A 20,548-nucleotide genomic window follows, 5' to 3' on the forward strand; every position below is an offset into this window, starting at 1 on the left:
TTATTATTATGAATTAAACTTGTATACACGTCTATTCAGATAAACAAACTCATACACACTTAAGTTTATGAGAACGGGATGTGATAAATATTTGAATCCGAAGTTAAAATATAGCTCTTAGAGCGTTGAGTGTAGATTACAATGGCACAGTTTCAGTTACGAAGGCTTCGCGATCGGACCTCACAACTATGAGAGTATAACTGGTGTATTACTATTTGTGATGTATGCATTCTTTTGAAATGGCAAATATTAAGTATCAGCTTATTAAAGCGGAAACCGCATGGCCGCATGGCGGGAGAATCGTCGTGCATAAGTTTCTAAAAATCAGCGCTTTATGTGGCATCTTTCTGCTAATTGTCTGCTATAGTTGGTCCACCTGCGTTACAATTATCCCATCTCAGGGCTATAGTCCGTCAGACTGCACGGGCTCAACTAACGATCAGTATGACGCTTCCACTGAACAAACTGAGTCCAGTCCAGACGAAAAAATTTATACATCGACTCGAGCACAGTTAATACCATTTATACGGCGAAACGAAACCTTGGGTAATTATTTAGCTTGTTGAAATCGAAACAGATTATGTGACCTGCATTTACACACATAGGTCCCAACATATTGGACAACTACTTTGTGTACACCTCGCAATGTCGCATGCCCGCTCTGAATCCCTTTGCCAGGGATGCGCTTAGGATATTCAAAAAGACAACGTATAACACTTGCGACCCAAGCATGGATCTAATATCTGTAGTCTATGATGACGGCAATCAACGCTATAAGCTGCACATGAATGAACCGAAAATCAAATGTTGCTATAAGGCGATTCTGCGCAGCGGAAATGGTGCCGAGGCGGACAACAAGTTCAAGTAGGTGCCGCAATAGACTTCAATTGCAGCAACATATTTATGAATGGCATTATAGATTGCTGCCATGCACTTATTTTCCCCAGGATTTCGTCGTGCCACAACGCGTAGATGCGGTCATCACCGAATGCCGTCGCTTGAAGGACAAAAAGTTGTTGCAACAGGATGCCTTTGGCTTTGTGCAACCAGCGAAACATGTGGGCAATCGCACTACTTTGAATAATTCGATTGTGGATCAATCCCCTGAGAGTAGACCCAGTGTCCTGCTCTGGGGCATTGACTCCATGTCGCGAATGAACTTCCAGCGAACCATGCCGCTGATGTACAAGTATCTGAGGAAGGAGAACTGGTACGAGCTGCAGGGCTACAACAAGGTGTGTGTGTTTCAATAAAACAGTACACACTTTAACAATGAGAAATGCCATTCGATTCTTTTCAGATGGGAGATAACACATTTCCCAATTTAATGGCGCTGCTCACAGGATTTAACAACACAAGATCAATGTCTGTCTGCCGGCCAAAATCGGTGGCTGGCTTGGATGCTTGCCCATTACTCTGGCAGACGTACAGGCAGCTGGGATATATAACAGCCTATGCCGAAGACTGGGGTCGATTTTCTACATTTAACTATAACAAGAAGGGATTCGTCAAACCGCCAACAGATTACTATCCACGTCCTCTCATGCTCGCCGTCGAGAAGGAGCTCAAAAAAGTATTGGTTTCCAGAATACCCTACTGCGTTGGGCGTCGACATTATGCGGAGTACATTTACGATTATGCCATACAGTTTACTAGGGTGCACAAAAATCAGTCCACCTTTGGCATGTTCTGGACGAATTCCTTTAGCCACAACGACTTTGCCCTGCCCTCTTCCATGGATGCCAAGATCCTTGAATATATGCACACATTGCAGAAAAATGGAATCTTTGAAAAGTCCATAATTCTATTCTTTAGTGATCATGGCATGCGATTCGGTCCACTGCGCAGCCTGGATAGTGGATTCTTGGAGGAACGCATGCCTATATTATATATCTGGCTGCCAAACTGGTTTAGGCACAAATATCCGCAGTTTGTGCATAATTTACAGCTGAATAGGAATCGTTTAACCTCGCCCTTTGACATCCATGCTACGTTGCGGCACATTCTGGAGCTGGACACGCCGCTGGCAGAGCTGTCGCGACCCGAAGGCTGCCCCAGTTGTCATAGCATCTTTTATGAAGTCGCCGAGTCGAGGGACTGCCGGGATGCGGGCATTACCGATCATTGGTGTACTTGCCACACGTTCAAAAATAACTCACTAACTGATTACCATATTAAGGAAATCTCACAACAGTTGATTAATGCCACAAACGCCTATCTTGTGGCCAACAATCTGACCGACGTTTGTCAGACTCTAAGATTGTCAAACATCGAGTCGGTGCAGAGAAAAATTAGTTTGAAAGCGAAGGCATTTGAATCGTATCTTGTCAGGTACGAGGCCCAACCGGAGAATGCCCTGTTTGAGGCTTCAACAGATTGGAACAACAAAACTCAGCGAATCTCCATAAGCGTGCCTGATATAAGTCGTCTGGACTCGTACAGTCAGCTATCCAAGTGCGTAGAAGATAATATTGCTAAAAAGTTTTGCATATGCTATGACTATGCAGAGCTCAAGCCCTAATATTGTCTATTTCCGCATTTGTTTATCTCCGAGATAAATGCATTTATAATTTATATTAGTTCTTCCTTGGAAGTCCCAAGCTGGATGTTTGCTATCAAATAATTGAGCTATTTTCATCGTGATATGGCCTGTGCACAAAGTTTTATTTAAATACATAATTGATGTTAATATTAATTTATAGGCATTTATAGCCATACTCTATAGTCTTATGATTAAGATTCAATATTGTGTAGTATTCAAGATCATTTGAAGTGTGCTATAGAAGTGAATATAATACGTTAAAAATACGATTGGTTGTAAACTTGCCATTTGCACTAATCGCATTTTTTTTTATTAGTAGCTCTAAAAGTTATAATTCTTGTTAAAGATATAAAGCCAAATGATTTCACTTTCCTTGCATGCCTCATCATTTTGCTTATCAGTTTGGGTACATTGATTGAAACTCTAAAAATTAAATGAAAAAAAAATTAAATACCAATTGGAGATTTATGCACAGCCCGATAAATTTTTAACCAAAGATCTTTGTTAAAAATCATTCGAGAGGTGTTTTACACATTTCGTAAAGTATCATAAGTCCCCAAAAAATCATTTGATATTATGCAATTTTTGTAACACATTTATTTTGGGGCTTTTCTAAATTTTGATTTGAACTAAACAATAAACTTCGTTAGAGTTCTAGATACTAAAGATAAATATATCAAACCCGATGATACATGCAGCTATCAGCAAGAAATTGAATAGGGAACTTCTATTGAGCGTTAGGTGACGACTCTGTGGTAGATAAATACTACAAATTAGTGTTTTGTTTTTTTTGTATAATGATAAGACCATATCAGGGCTCATATAGGAATTAGCAATGTTGTGAACCCGACGCATATTTTTATATATTTATATACGAGTGTTTGCTGAATCGGCTGCCTTGATAACCCCACAAGTAGTTGGCAGTCGGCTAGGAGGCACCATGCAGAGCACATCGATTATAAAAACAGCAAACAAATAAAAATCGGCTTAAAAAGAAATGTGATTTAATACATTAATATCTATGGCAAAATTGAAATACCAGTTGCTTGGGCCACAAAGTCCGCCACGTTTCGGGGATCGGACCTTACGGCTGCCCTTCAAAGTGCTGCTAGGCTCTGCCTCGGTTCTGCTGCTTGTCTTGTATTATCTTAGACACGTCTCAGAAACTAGGCCAACTATGGAAACTGATTTAAATGATCTAAGGCTTACTTCAACGACTACATTAAGTCCAAGTACGCAGATACCAATTGAAATTAAAGTCACAAATTCAACTTTGGGTAATTGTGAAATATGCGGTGTAGTTCATTCGAGCTTAATTCAAATTTCTTCAATATCAGCAGAGCCCAACGTTAGTAAATATTATGTGAAAACCTCCAAGTGTCGTATGTCTGCCCCATATCCCTTTACGGCAGATGTTTTGAAAATATATAAACCAAAAACATACAAAAAGTGCGATCCAAGTAAGGATCTAATCACCGTGCACTTTGAAGAGGGTCTCTACAGGCTGCATATGAACGAAGCGAATATCACATGTTGTTATAAACAGATCCTGCGTTCCGGCGAACGCGATCATGCGGACCAGTTGTATAGGTAAACACTTAAGCTACATAAACATTTATTAATTTATTATGATAATTATAAAATTATAATTGTGATCATAGATTGCTGTCATGCAGTAATTTTCATCAAGATTTCGTCGTGCCACAACACGTCGATGCGATCATCACCGAATGCCGTCGCTTGAAGGACAAAAAGTTGTTGCAACAGGATGCCTTTGGCTTTGTGCAACCAGCGCGACATGTGGACAATCGCACTACTTTGAATAATTCAATTGTAGATGAATCCCTGGAGAGTAGACCCAGTGTCCTGCTCTGGGGCATTGACTCCATGTCGCGCATGAACTTCCAGCGAACCATGCCGCTGATGTACAAGTATCTGAGGAAGGAGAACTGGTACGAGCTGCAGGGCTACAACAAGGTGTGTGTTTTCATAATTTATTCGGCAATTTACCATTATCAAGTGTCTTACCCAGATGGGAGATAATACATTTCCCAATTTAATGGCAGTGCTGACAGGATTTAATAGCACCAGATCCGTGTCAGTCTGCCAGCCCAAACAAGTGGGTGGCTTGGATGCTTGTCCAATGCTCTGGAAAAAATACAAGAAAAAGGGCTACATAACTGCTTATGCGGAGGACTGGAGCCGTTATTCTACGTTTAATTTTTTATTTAAGGGTTTTCAAAACCCTCCAACGGATTATTATGCGCGTCCACTAATGCTGGCCGTTGAGAAGGAGCTGCCGAAGGTGATCGACATGGCCATACCCTACTGTGTGGGACGAAGGCATTTAGCGGAGTATATTTATGATTCTGCACTACAGTTTACGGAATTCTATAAAAATCAGTCCACTTTTGGCATGTTCTGGGCAAATTCCTTTAGCCACAACAACTTTGCCTTACCCTCTTCCATGGATGCCAAGATCCTTGAATATATGCACACATTGCAGAAAAATGGAATCTTTGAAAAGTCCATAATTCTATTCTTTAGTGATCATGGCATGCGATTCGGTCCACTGCGCAGCCTGGATAGTGGATTCTTGGAGGAGCGCATGCCCATTATGTATATTTGGCTACCCAATTGGTTTAGGCAAAAGTATCCAGAGTTTGTAGATAATTTAATGGTTAATCGGAATCGCCTAACTTCACCGTACGACATCCACGCAACGTTGATGCACATTCTGGAGTTGGAGACATCGTTGGCTAACTTACCAAGGCCTGAAGGTTGTCCCAGCTGTCATAGTATTTTTTTCGAGGTGGCCGAATCAAGAGATTGCGGCGATGCGGGCATCAATGAACACTGGTGCACTTGCCTGGAATTAGCAGAGGTGCCACAGACCGATCCGAAGGCAAAACTCTTAGCAGATCAGCTGGTCGAGGCCACAAACAATTACTTGGCAGCTAACAATCTGACAGGAACGTGTGCGATCCTGAAATTAACTAAAGTTAAGTCTGTGAAAGCGCGAATTTCATCGCGCTCAAACCAAGTCGATTCCTACTTGGTCAGATACGAGACGGCACCAGCCGCGGCATTGTTTGAGGCAACGGTCAAGTGGAGCAACACGACGCAGCGCATCTCCATTTCTGTGCCCAGCATTAGTCGAATGACGGCATACAAGGAGTACTCCCAGTGTGTAGAGGATGCTACTCTCAAGAAGTTCTGCATCTGCATGCAATCAGCTATTAAATGAATCAACCCCGGCCATCCAAGCTGGTGGACTGCCGTTTAACCACAGCCAAAGATGCATCTGCATTCCTTAGTATGTTCGCTGTCTGTGCCTGTATCTGTATCTGTATCTCGAGAGTATTGTTGCCAATGGCTATCGGCAGTTCCGATCTCACCCTGTGAGTTTGCAAACACACTCCGCAACTAATTTGGGTTGGACACAAATTGGTTGACAATTATATGACAATTGCAGAAGATAATTGCAGCAATATGAACGATAGGAAGACAGCTGTTTAGTCCATTGCAATATTTCAGTTTTTCTTTCTTAATTATTTCTGCATTTGATTTGCGCAACGGATCACAATAACTTTCTAAATGAATAAGAACAAATAAAATAATATAGTGCATATCTTATCACATAGTCAATAATACATATTCTAGGAAAAGTGAACGCGTCTCAGTCAATGAGTTCAAGAACCTGTCAAAGATAAGTTTTCTTTGATTATCAACACAAACAAAGGTTGTTTCTAGTAGTAAATGTTTAATCATCTTTTTTTTTTTTATATGAATAATCTTTCTATATAGCTTGGGATAAGTTGAATGTAACATTTTTAATTTACTATATGTGCACTTTATTTCCTTGAATTTGTTCAAACTATTTTAATGTCACCTCTATAATTTAATGTCTAGCTTATTTGAGTATTTACTATACAGAATAAGTTGGATAGGCATTAAAACTTGCTTAATATCTATATTAAATATTTTACCTTAATTCCACAAAGGATTTAAATCTTTGTGCTGCAAAAGAGTACCCACTTCTTGCCAAGCATATGCCAGCAAATTAATATTGTAATTGATACCATTTATTTAGTCTGATGAAAACAAAATTACGAATCAATCAAAACATATTAAAATTTGAGGCTCAACTCGTATTCCCATTGAAAATGGCGCAGCAGATGAGCACATTTGGACAAGGGGTGGCCGGTGGCACCACCCCAAAAACCACTAACGATAACCACAACAAACAACGTGTAAACAATAAACAGAAGCAGTTGATGATGCAGATACGAATACAGCTACAGCTACAGATACACTCCATTCAAATCGCTCAAGTATCTGTATCCGCATTTGTATCTGTATCTTTGACCGGTTCCGTGTGTCAACTTCAATTACTTTCGCTGCCTAATCGCAGGCTGATAAGGGTAATAATAAACGGCAGCCTACCTGATGTGCTCGCCCGTCTCTGGCCAGAGCCGGGCAACGCCTATTAAACGCCTCGCTGCGCCCAAATGAGATTCGAATGCCGAATGAGATGGGAAACCGCTGCCAGACAGGGATGGCCATACGGTGCTGCTCTTGGTTGCGGTCGGTTGTGGTGCCATTGTGGTGCACAAAATGGCGGCTGTGCCTGTTCAGAGAGCAGCCTTAAATAGCCAAGGATGCGCAGAGCGCTGAAACAGTAGCTATTTGGCACTGAGACGCGCAAGGATCGTCCAGGATGAGTGATTTTAGCATCGACTACATACTGAACCGCGCCGGCGATAGATATGTCGGCACCAATGCCTCCGTGGGCATAATGCAGCGACTTGGAGTCAGCCTGTATCATCCATACGCTTCGCCTGCACGGAGCAAGGAGCAGTTGCCGTCCGCAGCATCAGTTTCCATGTTGGATGGACCGATGCCCATGTACGACTGGTTGCAATATACGCGTTACCATCCGCCCAAGCTGCCGCGAGCACTGCGTCAGGGACCCGCGAAGCGCACACCGGGACGCCTGCCACGCATTCCGTTTACACCCGCCCAGCTGCAGGCATTGGAGTGTGCCTACAAGGAGTCCAACTATTTAAGTGCCGAGGATGCAAACAAGTTGGCCGAATCGCTGGAGCTGACGAATACGCGCGTCAAGATCTGGTTCCAGAATCGTCGTGCCCGCGAAAGACGTGAGAAACGGGAGAAGGACGAGAGCTGCGACTCCACCTTCTCATCAAATGCATCCAGTCCAGAGCCGGACACGGAGTCGGATATATTGGTCATTGTCTGAAAAGCAATTGGAGCCTAAACGCGGCGTGGTTAGAAAGAAAGCTCAAATTTTGGCTGTTGGTGTGTAAATTGTGATTGTTTGTAAATTGGATTGAAAGACTTTTTGTAAATATTATTTCTTTATAAGCACATGTAAGTTTAGACTTATGATACGAAGACAATACATAAATTATTAGAAATATTAAATTTTATAAATAAAACCAACTTTGAAATGAAACACTTGAACATAAATTCGTTTGATTATTTGACTCATTTTATATGAGCGATCATTATGGCTCTATAAGATCTGGTATATGCCTAAAAATTAGATATCAAAATTTTGAATAACTATGGAGCCTTTAGAATTTAGGATTTATAGTACTAAAGTTCTTTCGATTTTTTAATTTTAGCTAGTAACTCTGGAGCTGTAAGGAACTTCGCTTAGTTAAAGCGAAAATCAGCTGCAAAATATATTTTTTAAATTCTTATAAGCCTTTTATGTTTTATTCATATATACTTTTTATTACAAATTTCAATTCATTGTGCTTGTGTTATTGGATTAAAGGCAAGCATACATTCTACAATAAATTCATCTTTTAAAGAAAGTAATTTATTTAGTTTTAAAAATTGTATTCTATATTGAAACTTTAACATTATTATAAGTAAATAAAATTGTTTCCTCAGCAGTACATGAAAATCGATAAATAATTGATAATTTGTATTAAAAAGAAAGAAGAAATTTAAAATTAATTAAAATCTTTACTTCATTTTGAAAAAAAAAAGGAACAACATTTTATCAAGTAAGTCCTCGATTTTGGTCAATATGGTATATAAATGGATAAAATGAAATCTGTTGTAGAAAACGGAACACGGAATTAACATAATCGAAATATATATAAAACAACAAGTTATGTAATGTGATCTAGATGAGTAACGTTTTTGTGGAAACTGCAATCTGGACTTGTTTTATTCTATTCCCACACATGCTCTTCATATACCTTGCCGCCAAGGGTATCATGAGAGTGCGTGAACCATGTGCAAACACTGTGTGTTAAAATTATGCTGCCTGGGAAATTTTCTTTTAACAAATCATCAATGAAAGCGAAGCGATTCGCGTGCCGGAAAAACAGCAAACAGCAAACAGCACTGAAGAGTGAGGCGGGGCATATGCTAAGCCGATTCCGCAATTGTTGCTGTTTTCATGGTCAAGAATAATTTGTTTTTCCGCTTTCCATTGTTTGCATACAACAAAAATATCAAATTACCAAGCGGCGACCCACAGCAAAAAGTGCCGACATGCGGGGAGCGCCCTGTTTAAGGATACTCTTGCGAACACGAAAGATGATTATGATTTTGCCATCTCGGCAAACTGGAAGGCAAATGAGTTTACGCAAATCCTAGTGGTGTCTATCTACCTAAGCCCAGCCTAATCCGATCATATAAGTATCTAAAAACTGGACCAAGGTGGGCAAGAGGAGACCTGGAGCGCATGCGCCATTTATCTATATTAAACGAACATCGGCGATATGAAACGAAAGGAAATGGTCGTTGAAGGGTTCTAAATTGATGAAGACTATGTTTGAGATGGCACATATATTAAATGATACTTCTACTCGGAGCTCAAATGCATTCCAGCTGATACAGGACAGTCAGTTGTCAAAGGGAGTGCATAAAATGTATCAAAAACTTTAAATCATATAGCCAGAAACCTTCTTGAACAATTTAAGCCACACTCATTAGTTGAAGATAATTCGTGCAAATTTGCAAAATCGGCTTATGATTTGCATTCAATGAACGAATGTTTATGTTACTAATCTAGTCCTGTTTGACAAACAATGCGGCAATATTTATTCTAATGGCGTAGAATAACACAGCCATGCGCCGCATTGGGCTGTAAATGTCCTCCCAGGTCCTATTCTTAGAGCCAAAGACTATGCGCAGGCAAAAGCAGTGCAGGCGCACGCACATAATACCGAAGTGGGTCAAGTCGGGCACAGCAGACTAGACATGCTGGGATTAACGTAATTCCTATTTTACGTAGATTGAGGTAAGCGCACTATGTGGCTTAGTGTGGCGTCAGTTAGACTGGCCCTTTGCCAAGGCTGCTTGCTTGCCATTTGACATAAATAGCTACACATTTCTCATACATATTTCAGTTGTATATGTAAACTCTAAAGTATTTGCATTTCTTATCATTTAAATATGTATATACAAATTTAAAAATATTTTGCAGTTCAAATTAAGCAAAGGCCCGCCATTACTTATCTAAAACGTCTGGCAGCACTTTTCAAATTCGCCGAGTTGCATTACATATTTTAGCGCCCTCTAGCGACAACAGTTGTCTATTACAAATAAGACATATCGCCAGCAACCCTAATTTCTTTCTTTTCGATAGATCCGCATAAAAGTGACAAGGTGAGCAAAAGTTTTTGCTAAAATTATGAATATTTAAAGGGTTTTAATAACGTAAAGGTGCGAAATGTATTGTACGAAGTGTGCAAAATGTGTTGTGCATAAAATTTCTAACTTGGCGTTGCGCTAGGTTGTGAAAATATCAGTGCGAAATGCTACACGTGTTTTCCCACTTCGGCATAGGCGTAGGCTCTGGATGTCAATTTAATTTCGTTTTATTCGATTTTTAGAGCACATCAATATGCAGCTTTTCGTACGTGGCTTGGAAACAATTGAGGCTTTGGAGGTGTCCCAGGATGCCACCATTGCTGGTGTTAAGGTGAGTGATTGTGGAAGTCACGACAACAAAAACTTCCCCCTAACCTCATTTCTGTTGTTTCTCGCATCATAGAATCAAATCGCCCAGCTGCATGGCTTCGATTCCGAAGAATTCAGCCTGAACTGCGAGGGTGCCACTCTGACCAATGACACGCCCGTGACTGCTCTGAGCTCTTTCGAGCTGGATATTACCATTCCCATGATTGGTGGTAAGGTGCACGGTTCTTTGGCGCGTGCCGGTAAGGTCAAGGGCCAGACCCCTAAGGTTGAGAAGCAGGAGAAGAAGAAGAAGAAGACCGGTCGCGCCAAGCGTAGGATCCAGTACAATCGCCGCTTTGTCAACATTGTGCAAGGCTTCGGCCGTCGTCGTGGCCCCAACGCCAACTCGACGTAAGGTGGATAAGTTTGCAAAAGGAATGATGAACAGAAGCTGAGCTATTTTTTATTGCAAAATAATGTTCATATAGTAATTTTCAACAATTAAACACAACTTATTTTACGCACGTCAAGTTGTAATCCGACGCGTCTCGTGTGTTTGTGTCAATTGGCAAAAGCAATGCTCTGACCCTTGTTCAGAACTAAGAAGCGATAATACCAGAACTCAATGCAGCTCACTAGCAACGCCGCAATGATGCCAAAGAGGAGAACCATAAAACAGCCCTGCATATCATCCATGTTCACTTTATGATTGGCGATTTGCCTTTGCATATGCTTCCCATTGCACTTGTCCATCGAGGGCAGATTCGTATCATGCCAGCGATCGATGAAACCCATGCGAAACAACCGATCTATGTGCTGGTTAATCAAGTGCAAATAGGCACTGCTCGAGGGCACAATCAATCCAATCTGCTCACTTACAAAGTCTTCCTTGCCCAATGCAAATCTGCACTCCTTATCCTGCTCAAAGTGCTGCTGCACAATAAGCTGCAGATTAATTCGCCAGTCAATGTTGATACGTTCGCCTTGTTTTACTGCTGCAATATTCTCGCTTTGTGAACTATTATAAACTAAAGCGCGCTCCATGAAACGCTTGAAATCGTGACGTGTCGTGGAATGCACATACTTCTCAAAGAATGTGCCATTACGCAGGCCATATTGTTTGATTTCCTTGTGATCAAATAATTGATTAAGGTAATCGATGCCCGGCTGAAACTTTGGGAATGTGAGAAAAGCAACCAGATTTCCGCAATAGGTGGTAACCAGCACAATGACAACGAGCCACCAGAAACCGACCACCAATCTGCCACTATCCGCACGAGGCAGATACATACCACCTGCAAGAGTTGAATTTTTAAGCAGACTGCAGTTGCATGTGCCTGATCCGCCTACCTTGTTGCAGCAGTGCTCCGTAAATGTACCAGAAACAGTTTTTGACTGTCGACAGGCCGCGAATTTGCAGCTCCTGCAGCGGCACCAGCCGATTAACAATGTACAGCATGGGCGCCGTCACCAATAAAATGCCCGCCAAACAGCCCCAGGTCTCTAGGGTGAACGGAGCTGTAAACAGATAGATGCGACTCACCTCATCCGGCTGGCGCAAAATGAATGTGTACTTCTGTATGCTTATGGGCTGCGTGTAGTTAAAGCGCTTCTTGTGCGGCTCATCAATGGTAGCGGCCACGGCTGCCATGAAGTACCCACTGCCCTGCACCAACTCAACCACACGATACGGTATGCGATAGGTCATTGAGCCCATCAGCTCATCCTGCAGGCCAATGCAGTAATATAAATATTCTCAGGTATTTTCTACTCTAATCCTTACGCTCTCATTCGTGCTCTGCGCAAGCGAGTACTCGTAGTCCGGCGAACGGGCCTCGTGCAGGTAGTAGCTAAAGTTCAAAGCGCGACTTAGTTCCTTCAGTATTTCCATGACAATGCCAGTGTGCTCCACGATGGCACCGCGGCTGTCTTTAGTCAATATTTGCCAGGGCGGATTCTGCGAGAAATTTGAACCAATATATAAGAATTACATACATATATTCCTGGTTCAATGACTCACATGCACCGTGACAATATCCATGGTGATGTTGCGAAAATGCTGATCTATGTGTGGAAAGGCTAGTTCGTGGCATACAAAGCCCAGAAGTGGGCTCCAATATCCTATGTTGATGAACTCAAAGTTGCGGTTTTTCGTATCGCGTGTGGGTGCTGCGGACAGACAGTTGGGTTAGTATTAATCCTATAGATTTTTTTTTGCGAATTTACCCATGCGAAATTTACGATTCTCTTGACTCTTGCCCCAGGTGATGGCTGTTTCGAAGCGCCATTTGGCGCAGCTGGCGCATTTGCTGTTAGCCTTCAGATATTCCTGGCAAAAGGCGAAGCACACATGAGTTCCTATGTGTGTATAGACTTACTTTAGCTGGGCTTACCTTCATATATTGCAACATCTCGTCTTGTTTTTCATGCTTGGTAAAGCGTATTGATTCCCATTCCTCATCGGATATTTCTCCATAGATCGATTGCTCCTCGAGGATCATGCGTGACAGCGAGGTGACAACGGCCATTGATACCTCCGATATGGTACAGTTTAGTGTATCTACGCAATCGGACACGGTCTCGTTGAGTGCAAATGCTATGTTGGCGCCCTCGTCCAGATTTATGGTCACAGTGCTGGCATCAAAGTCAGCATGCAGTTGCTCCGACACAAAGAACATCCATTGATTGTTCACATGAAACATGCTCAATGTCTCGGCGATCTCAATGATATCCTCATGGAACTTGGAAATGACCAAAAACTGTTGGCGCTTCAGTTCGTGTTTGGTGGGCGCAAATTGTGCCAATGCTTGGCGCAGAGCAACACGCTTTTGCTGGCCACGCAGCGTTTCGTCAATCTTGTAGAGAATCACCGATAACGGCGGTATATGATTTATGGTGCTCTCGTGCAAAATGGACTTGACCAACATCGGATTCTCCTCGACTGGGGCAGGGCACAGGAAAATACATCCATATGTTAGCTAAACTGGCTAAACTTTGAGAATACTCACGTATGCTTTGATCCACGAACACAGCCACCGACTTCCATTTGAAAATGCCCTGCACCTTGGCATCGAGTAAAATTTGAGAAAACTCATCGCCCTGCGCCACCATGGGTATCTTGAAAACATATAGAACATTGATGGAAATTCACGTAAATTCTGTTCAAAAAATGACTCACCATCAGCGCACGATTAAGCGGCAGACGCGGACAATCCGAGTCCGTGATGGCAATTAGGAGTATCGATGTTATTTGTGTGTTTTTATAAAAGTTCCAGGTACTCTCACAGTCCATAATCGTTATGGCAGCCAGAAAATCTATGCGAGACTAAATTGAAGCACAAATATTCTGAAAAAGTTTCTAATTTACCTTTCTTTAATTTAACGGCATTCCAGGTGAAGTAGCGCACATTGATGCCGCCATTCTTCATATTCTCGCGTATGATATCACTGAGAATCTTCTCAAAATGTGCCAAAATGTTCTGTCGATGCATAGCCATATATTCGTAATCCACAACCACAGCTGGAAGAATCAAACTGCCGAGTCGCACAAACATATTTGGATGTGTCCATACTCACCCAGGGAGGCATTGGCGCTCAGAAAAGAGGAGAAGTCATTGGCACCGACTGGAGCCGGCACGTAGAGCAGCAGGCCACAAAACACGCTGAAGACCAAGGCCGGAGGCCTCATGATGCCGGGACCGCTGAAAGCTAACTGAGAAGTGAAAGCCAACAATACGATTGAAGGGGCCTTTGATTTATGTTTGAGGATAAAATATAAAAAGCCATGAAGCCAATTAAAATCGAGCAATTGGAGCGCACTGAGGCGTGTTGCTAAAGCACATCAAATATTTAAAAGCTGGGCAAAGTCGGCGGCAAAGGATTTTCCTGCGGTCGCCGGCTGATTGACAGTTTGCGGTTAGGCGTCGACATCCACATCAAATGTCGGGCACGTCAGCAAATTGTTGCAGGTGTCCGATAAGGGTTTTTTGGACCATGAAACTATTGTGTTTGCGGTGTTAACTTCGTTTATTTAATTATATTTATGAAATTGTTCATCAATATTGCGTGTTAGGTAATTACATTTTACAATCTTACAGCTAGGGAAGTAGGGAAACTGAAGGAACGAACGGTTTTAACTAAGAGTTACAATTCACTTAGTTTAGGTTTTCGCTTTTGCTTTTTATTGGCTATTTGCTAACTTATTTCTATGAGCATATTTGGGTTTTTATTAAGTAGTATATATTATATATTCAAATGGTATTATAGATATATTGGCCAAGTATTGCGCTTGGTGTACTTATGTATATATATATGTGTATATGCATCTATGTAATGTGTTGTAAATGTATGTATGTATAATTTAGCTACACTTATCACTATTATACAATTCCAAAAATGCTTCAAATATAAATGCATACGATTTCGATTGTTATCCGTACTTGTTGTATTGTATTTATAATATTAGTATTACGAAAGAGGGTCTATCATATAAACTGTGCGTATATACTTTTGTTCTCGTTCAATAGTTTATGTATATAAATGTTTTGTCCATTGCTAATTTTCAAAAGATTATCATTTGTGGCGCCTTTATTTCTATATTCCTGTCTCTAACTTTATAAATTTTCCCTTCTTCAAGTGCGCTGCCTAACGAGTATGCCAGAATGGAATTTTTTGTAGCTATACTACAGATTGGGATTTATGCGCTGCAATAATGTGTGCTTGCATTTTTGGTTCCTGGTCCAAATCGTCGACCGACCGACTTTTAAACCCATTCGTCGTGGGTTTACAACTTTTCTCATTCGTTCAGAATTGCGCTGAGACGTTCCTCGACGGCGACTTTGCGTGACTTCCACACAAACTCGCATACGGCTATGACACAGGCCACGCCCATGCCGCCCATTAGGACCACAAAGACGCCACCCACATTGGCCAGTCCCAGCTCATTGGCCGCCGACGATGACTTAGAGGTTTCCACGCGACACTTGCCACCACCGCGTTTCTCCTTCCACCATTTGGTTTTCAGTATATGCAATTTGCCCTCCTCCTGCAGCTTGAGTATGACGCTATTGATGGCAGTGCGATAAGGCGAATCTGTGTGAGGCATAAGCAAACCATGAGATATACACTAAGGGGCTGCACTTCGATGTAACTCACTTGGCGGGGTCGCTATGCCATAGCTTTTGGTATCCAGCATGCCGCCCACTTGGGTTAGCTCACAGTTGCGCTCAGTGACATACTCGATGGATGTGGATTCCATTAGAAATGCATAAGAACCTTTGCCCTTGGCCACGCGCTCCACGCCTTCGCCATTGCTGGCCGTAAAGACCGAGGGGCGTGCCGATTCCATAAAGGACCACATGCGCTGATATGTAGAGATCTTCGAGTCCTGCAAAGGGCAATTATTAGTTTGGTTCTGCTCCTGCTGTCTAAGTGAATGGCTTACCCTAAAGAAAGCTGCCGTGCTGCCACCTTTGAGAGCGCCATATTTAATGCGCGTCTGCTTGGCCAAGTCCTCGGCACTCTCAATAGGTGAGTCCATGCGTTCAACAGTCAGAAATGCAGCCAAATTGGCTGTGTACGAGGAGATCATGATCAGCGTGAAAAACCACCAAATGCCAGCTACCATGCGAGTCGACAGAGCCCTAAAAACAATCCAAAACACGGTTAAGCCAAGCATATAAAATAAACGGTATCCATCCTACTTGGGCAGAAAATCGCAACCCTGCTGCATAAGGGAACCAATGGCAAACCACATGCAGTTGAGCAATGTGAACTGACTCTCGACCTTCTCGCCATGGGCATCGGTGTAGGCGGGCCACTCGTAGGGCGTAAATCTATTTGGGCAATAAAGATAGTCAATAAAAAGGCATTTTGGTTATCAACAAGTTAACCCACTTAGCTAATATGAAGAGCAATACGGAGACGCCCAAATAGGCTGTGGCCATGTAGATCCAAACGTCCAGAGATAATGGCGACAGAAAGGAGAACAAATTGGGTGGCTGTTTAATGGGCTTGCGATAGAGTATAGAAACGCCAAGGTTCATAAACGGCGTGGTAAAGTCCACAGCTTGTTCGCGCTCAAAGGTGATTGTGAGATCGGCTATTGCCAGATCGGCGCGCTGTTCTAAGAGCTCACGTATCATCCCATTCCATTCGCTGTAAAATAAATAGAGCTAAGCATAAAGTCATATGCTGCATACAAAGCAACTTACCCGCTCATTTTATTTAAGCTACCATAGCTGCCATCGGGCACCAGCTGAATTTTATAATTAAAGCCCAGCGATCTGGATATTTCGTGAATCAGATCCACGGCATAGCCCTCAAACTGATCGTTTCCTGTCAGAGGTACCGCCGATTCCTTGCGCATGCAGTAAGGATTGCTCTGCGAAAGAGTAGAAGCAGTTACTGACTACGAAAAGCAGTTGATCCTTTCTCTGTGCATACATACCAGTATGGTAGTCACTACCAAGGTCTTGTTCTTCAGGTTTGCCTCAATCTCTTGCTGTTTCTGACTAAAGGTGCGCGTAAAGTTGATGCCCTCGGACAGCGTGGAGTTCCAGGTGCCTATTTTGCGTATGCCGCTCGGCGTAAGCTCTACGATGTCTAGCATGAAATCTGTGCGAAAGCCCTGATGATCGAACTTGATGACATTGGTCAGGCCCTTCATCTCCACAATTTTCATGTAGTTGATTAAACTGAAGCCATGCTGCCAGGTGCTCTGGCCATCGCAACTTATCGGATGTATATCGATTTGCTGTGAGGTGTCCAGATCATGCAGCGCCTTGGCAAACAGATGCACTGCATCATACATGAGCGCCGTCTCCGAGCGCACAGTGGTCAGATTGGCCGAACGGAGCATGCCCTTCTCATCGATGTTCCACTGACGCACCACATCCGATACGACCTTCTCGTTGATCAAACGAAAGCCAGTAATATTTGTGCCGCCGTAACGAAACTCATCCAGGTCCACGGTGTGCAGATCCAGCGAGGTGACCAAATAGCTGTGATAGTCGCTCATCATGCCGATCTGTTGAGCTTGCTTGAGCACCTCGTGAATGCGCTCCGTGGAACAGTCCAGCACAATATGCGCCTCCGCCGAGTTCTTAATCTGTTTCAGCAGGGGTCTACATGATGGGATTGATATAGATCAAGAATAAAGAGGCTTATTTGCTTAAAGATGAACCCACCGATAGTCTCCGCTGTCGCTAAGCTGGCGCACTGTGATTGGAAATGGTGTCATCCCATGCGCTTTGAGCAGTTCCTGCAGCCGCACAATGCCATCGTTATTCTCATAGATTATGGTGAAAGTCTTCCAGCCCCAGTGGCGCACAATATCCACATAAGCCTGAGCTCAAATACAAATATCAGCAGCTAAAGTACAGTTGGCAGCAAAACACAAGCACACACATGCACATTACCTTGGAGAGCGTATTTGGATGGGGATAAAGATTCACCAGGCAGCTTTCGCGTCTCAGGCGGTAATCCCAGCGATTCTCCAAATGCGGTATCTAAATAATTGTGTGCAACAGCCGACATAGATTAAGACGATTTGGTAGCCATCAGCCCACCCAAATGCCCCACATAAACAAAAGGACTCACTTCCATGTTGTCGCATATGCTCTGCACATGGCTGGCCGTGTGCGAGGATTGTGGCCCAAAAATTGCAGCTACGCCAATGTTCAACAAGCCGCAAACTGAAAAGGATATGACGAGAGAGTAATGTATAAGGCGGATGCTCAGCTATTGGCCAACATTTGCACTGACTGCCAAAGTCTTGAGGAAATTGCTGCAAAATGTTGTGCAAATATATGTCTGCCATAAACATAAATCCCAGGCGAGCAACCTCTGAGTCTCAAATTGATTTTCATGTAATACGCTTACTGCTGCTCCCAATCCGAGTCCCAATGCACCTTATGCCAGTGCGCCAGCAAGATTATCTCGCATGGAATCCCACGATTTGTGGCAGCGTAAAATGAGTCCAAGTAGCGCATATACTTGCCGGCAGATACAGTAAAGCTCGTTTCGCCTAGTTCGCATATTTAAAATGCACTTCAAATTGACATAATTCCATTTTGCCTTTTGGCTTTGGCTTTTACCATAGCATCCTTTGGCTCATCAAATTACCGAGCACGTGTGGGTGCAGGTGTAGTTGTGCACTACACATACACAAACATAGGTATGGAGGCCAACATATCGTTTGCTTGTGTGTGTCTGTGTGTGTCTGTGGTAAATAAGGTAGTCGTGTGAATGTGTGTCCTTTCCAGCTTGTTACCGTCGTGCTAAAATGTGTTCTACCGTGCCGCAAGGTAACTATGGTTATGAGAGTTGGTCATAAGGCCCAAAGTATCCTTTTACGAGCTTGTGTCCCTCATTCATCAGAATCACACTATTTTCAGCTCTGTTCATTGTTTTTAATTAAAATGTATTTAAACGGTTTAGTTTTGCCAAGTTATAATTTGAAGAAATAATTATTTGATAGTATTATCATGTGCTATTAAAGCAGACAATATTATTTATCTTTCAGTTTCAATTATTCTCATTTAAGACTGGGATTGCTTTAGAATTTAAAACCCACACTATATTTAGATTATTATACATACATCCCCAAATGCTTAAATGCCAGCACTCTGTTGAGCACATTTCTAACTCGAATTAAATTCTTAGAAGTAGAGTGCGTAGCTTAGTTTCTGCAATTTGTATTCATGCATTAATTTACACACTTCAGCGTGTAGTTCACATAATACAAATGCTGCTCATCAATAAGATTAGAACACATGAGCTAAAATTGAAAACAATCGCCACACAATGAGGGGATTGAAAATGTACTTCAACTGCATTAATTTAGCTGTCTGATATATGAATATATATATATGGACATGAAGTGAATTCCCAATAGTCAACTCGATTTGCATAACAATAATGCAAAAACTAATGGAATCTAATGGAGACTACACAAAAATAAAGTGCAATGTTTTCAATGGGACCAAACGGAACAAAACGGATGAATGAAAACAATAACAGATACATTTGTGGGGGTCAGGTGTAGCGATGCCCCCTACTGCTTACCCCGTTTGCCGGCATGGAAGCTGTCAAATGGCGAAATGCGCTCAATTTGGGCCACAAGTTTTGAGCGGGGTAAAATTGAGCGGTCGGAATTTATCCGCTCGACAGCTTGGCGAAAGGCGAGTTCCTGATGGTCGTCCGAGGGATGAAACAGCCCACCTGCGGCGATAAACGATGAAAAACAATGTTATTAATAAGCAAGTACAAACGTGTCTCATAAAAAAAAAAAACGGCCAAAGGAAAACAAACAAAGCACAAACACAGTGACACACATCTGTAAGGACATGAGGACGAGGATACACACACACACACACACACGCGCGCTTTTGATGTAAAAAAATCGATACGCGCTAAAGATGCCATTTTAATCAACCAATGAATAATGAGAAATGAGACGGTAGTTTTATTAATTGATTGATATTTCATAAATCAAAACTAACCAATTTTTATAACGTCGGGCAATGCCAAAACCGAATGCCAGTTAAATGCATTTTGATGCATCAAAAGTAACAGCAATAAGAGCATTCCATTATTGCCGACACTTGGCTGCATTTTAGCTGTGTTTACTTTTCGAACAGCTCTCTGTTTATTTATTTGATCTTTAACTTTTGCAATCTATCAATCGTTACAAGATTGTTTTCTAAACGCGCGCTGACATTTTATAAGTTGTTTATTTTTTCACTTTATCTGTGTTATATGCGCTGTGTCGACTTTCGAGATGAAACACCTACTGAGCACGAGATCCTGATGTGCGCTCTTTTAAATCTGACACGGCATCGTCCTGTTGCAGGCTCCCCGAGGTTTGAGGGTGGGTGGCATCCAAAAGCCGGGTGACAGTTCAAACAGCTGCGCAGTCAATGTGGATGCTGTGGCAAATTATGATGCCGGTTCATTGAGTCCCATTGGAGTGTCGGTTAATGCAAGATTTTCCTACGATTTTAAAATCTGTCATTCTGCAATAAACAAAAAATCAATTGCCCTTTGCATTATAAA

General features: G+C 42.3%; 6 protein-coding genes across 6 annotated transcripts; 4 read left to right on the forward strand and 2 right to left on the reverse strand.

Annotated features, from left to right (window-relative positions):
* The first annotated feature begins 139 nt into the window (after positions 1–139).
* On the forward strand, positions 140–4,020 carry LOC6629738 (uncharacterized). Its single transcript, XM_032439324.2, has 6 exons — positions 140–222; positions 368–546; positions 606–864; positions 920–1,235; positions 1,301–3,819; positions 3,883–4,020. The coding sequence occupies exons 3-5, from the start codon at positions 653–655 to the stop codon at positions 2,519–2,521; spliced, it is 1,749 nt and encodes a 582-aa protein (XP_032295215.1). The 5' UTR covers positions 140–222; positions 368–546; positions 606–652; the 3' UTR covers positions 2,522–3,819; positions 3,883–4,020.
* Positions 4,021–4,561: 541 nt separating this feature from the next.
* LOC6629737 (uncharacterized) lies at positions 4,562–6,443 on the forward strand. The gene has a single exon (XM_070207176.1). The coding sequence runs from the start codon at positions 4,575–4,577 to the stop codon at positions 5,787–5,789; it is 1,215 nt and encodes a 404-aa protein (XP_070063277.1). The 5' UTR covers positions 4,562–4,574; the 3' UTR covers positions 5,790–6,443.
* Positions 6,444–6,973: 530 nt separating this feature from the next.
* LOC6629736 (homeobox protein MSH-C) lies at positions 6,974–7,898 on the forward strand. Its single transcript, XM_002054104.4, has one exon. It carries the CDS (start codon positions 7,263–7,265, stop codon positions 7,803–7,805), a length of 543 nt encoding a protein of 180 aa, XP_002054140.1. The 5' UTR covers positions 6,974–7,262; the 3' UTR covers positions 7,806–7,898.
* A 2,157-nt stretch (positions 7,899–10,055) lies between these two features.
* RpS30 (ribosomal protein S30) lies at positions 10,056–11,034 on the forward strand. Its single transcript, XM_002054103.4, has 3 exons — positions 10,056–10,198; positions 10,426–10,514; positions 10,587–11,034. The coding sequence occupies exons 2-3, from the start codon at positions 10,437–10,439 to the stop codon at positions 10,905–10,907; spliced, it is 399 nt and encodes a 132-aa protein (XP_002054139.1). The 5' UTR covers positions 10,056–10,198; positions 10,426–10,436; the 3' UTR covers positions 10,908–11,034.
* Ir93a (Ionotropic receptor 93a) lies at positions 10,616–14,230 on the reverse strand. The gene is made up of 10 exons (XM_002054102.4): positions 14,069–14,230; positions 13,860–14,012; positions 13,671–13,807; positions 13,501–13,609; positions 12,886–13,433; positions 12,719–12,821; positions 12,513–12,661; positions 12,276–12,449; positions 11,843–12,218; positions 10,616–11,787 (listed from the first exon to the last, which is right to left on the reverse strand). The coding sequence occupies exons 1-10, from the start codon at positions 14,178–14,180 to the stop codon at positions 11,054–11,056; spliced, it is 2,595 nt and encodes an 864-aa protein (XP_002054138.2). The 5' UTR covers positions 14,181–14,230; the 3' UTR covers positions 10,616–11,053.
* A 682-nt stretch (positions 14,231–14,912) lies between these two features.
* On the reverse strand, positions 14,913–20,262 carry KaiR1D (Kainate-type ionotropic glutamate receptor subunit 1D). The gene is made up of 12 exons (XM_002054100.4): positions 19,996–20,262; positions 19,559–19,714; positions 18,092–18,186; positions 17,911–18,000; positions 17,680–17,837; positions 16,941–17,616; positions 16,705–16,874; positions 16,388–16,648; positions 16,195–16,326; positions 15,936–16,134; positions 15,647–15,878; positions 14,913–15,583 (listed from the first exon to the last, which is right to left on the reverse strand). Exons 1-12 carry the CDS (start codon positions 20,105–20,107, stop codon positions 15,288–15,290), a joined length of 2,577 nt encoding a protein of 858 aa, XP_002054136.1. The 5' UTR covers positions 20,108–20,262; the 3' UTR covers positions 14,913–15,287.
* Between the last annotated feature and the right edge of the window lie 286 nt (positions 20,263–20,548).

This window comes from Drosophila virilis, chromosome 2 (genome assembly GCF_030788295.1).
Source record: "Drosophila virilis strain 15010-1051.87 chromosome 2, Dvir_AGI_RSII-ME, whole genome shotgun sequence".
NCBI lineage: Eukaryota > Metazoa > Arthropoda > Insecta > Diptera > Drosophilidae > Drosophila > Drosophila virilis.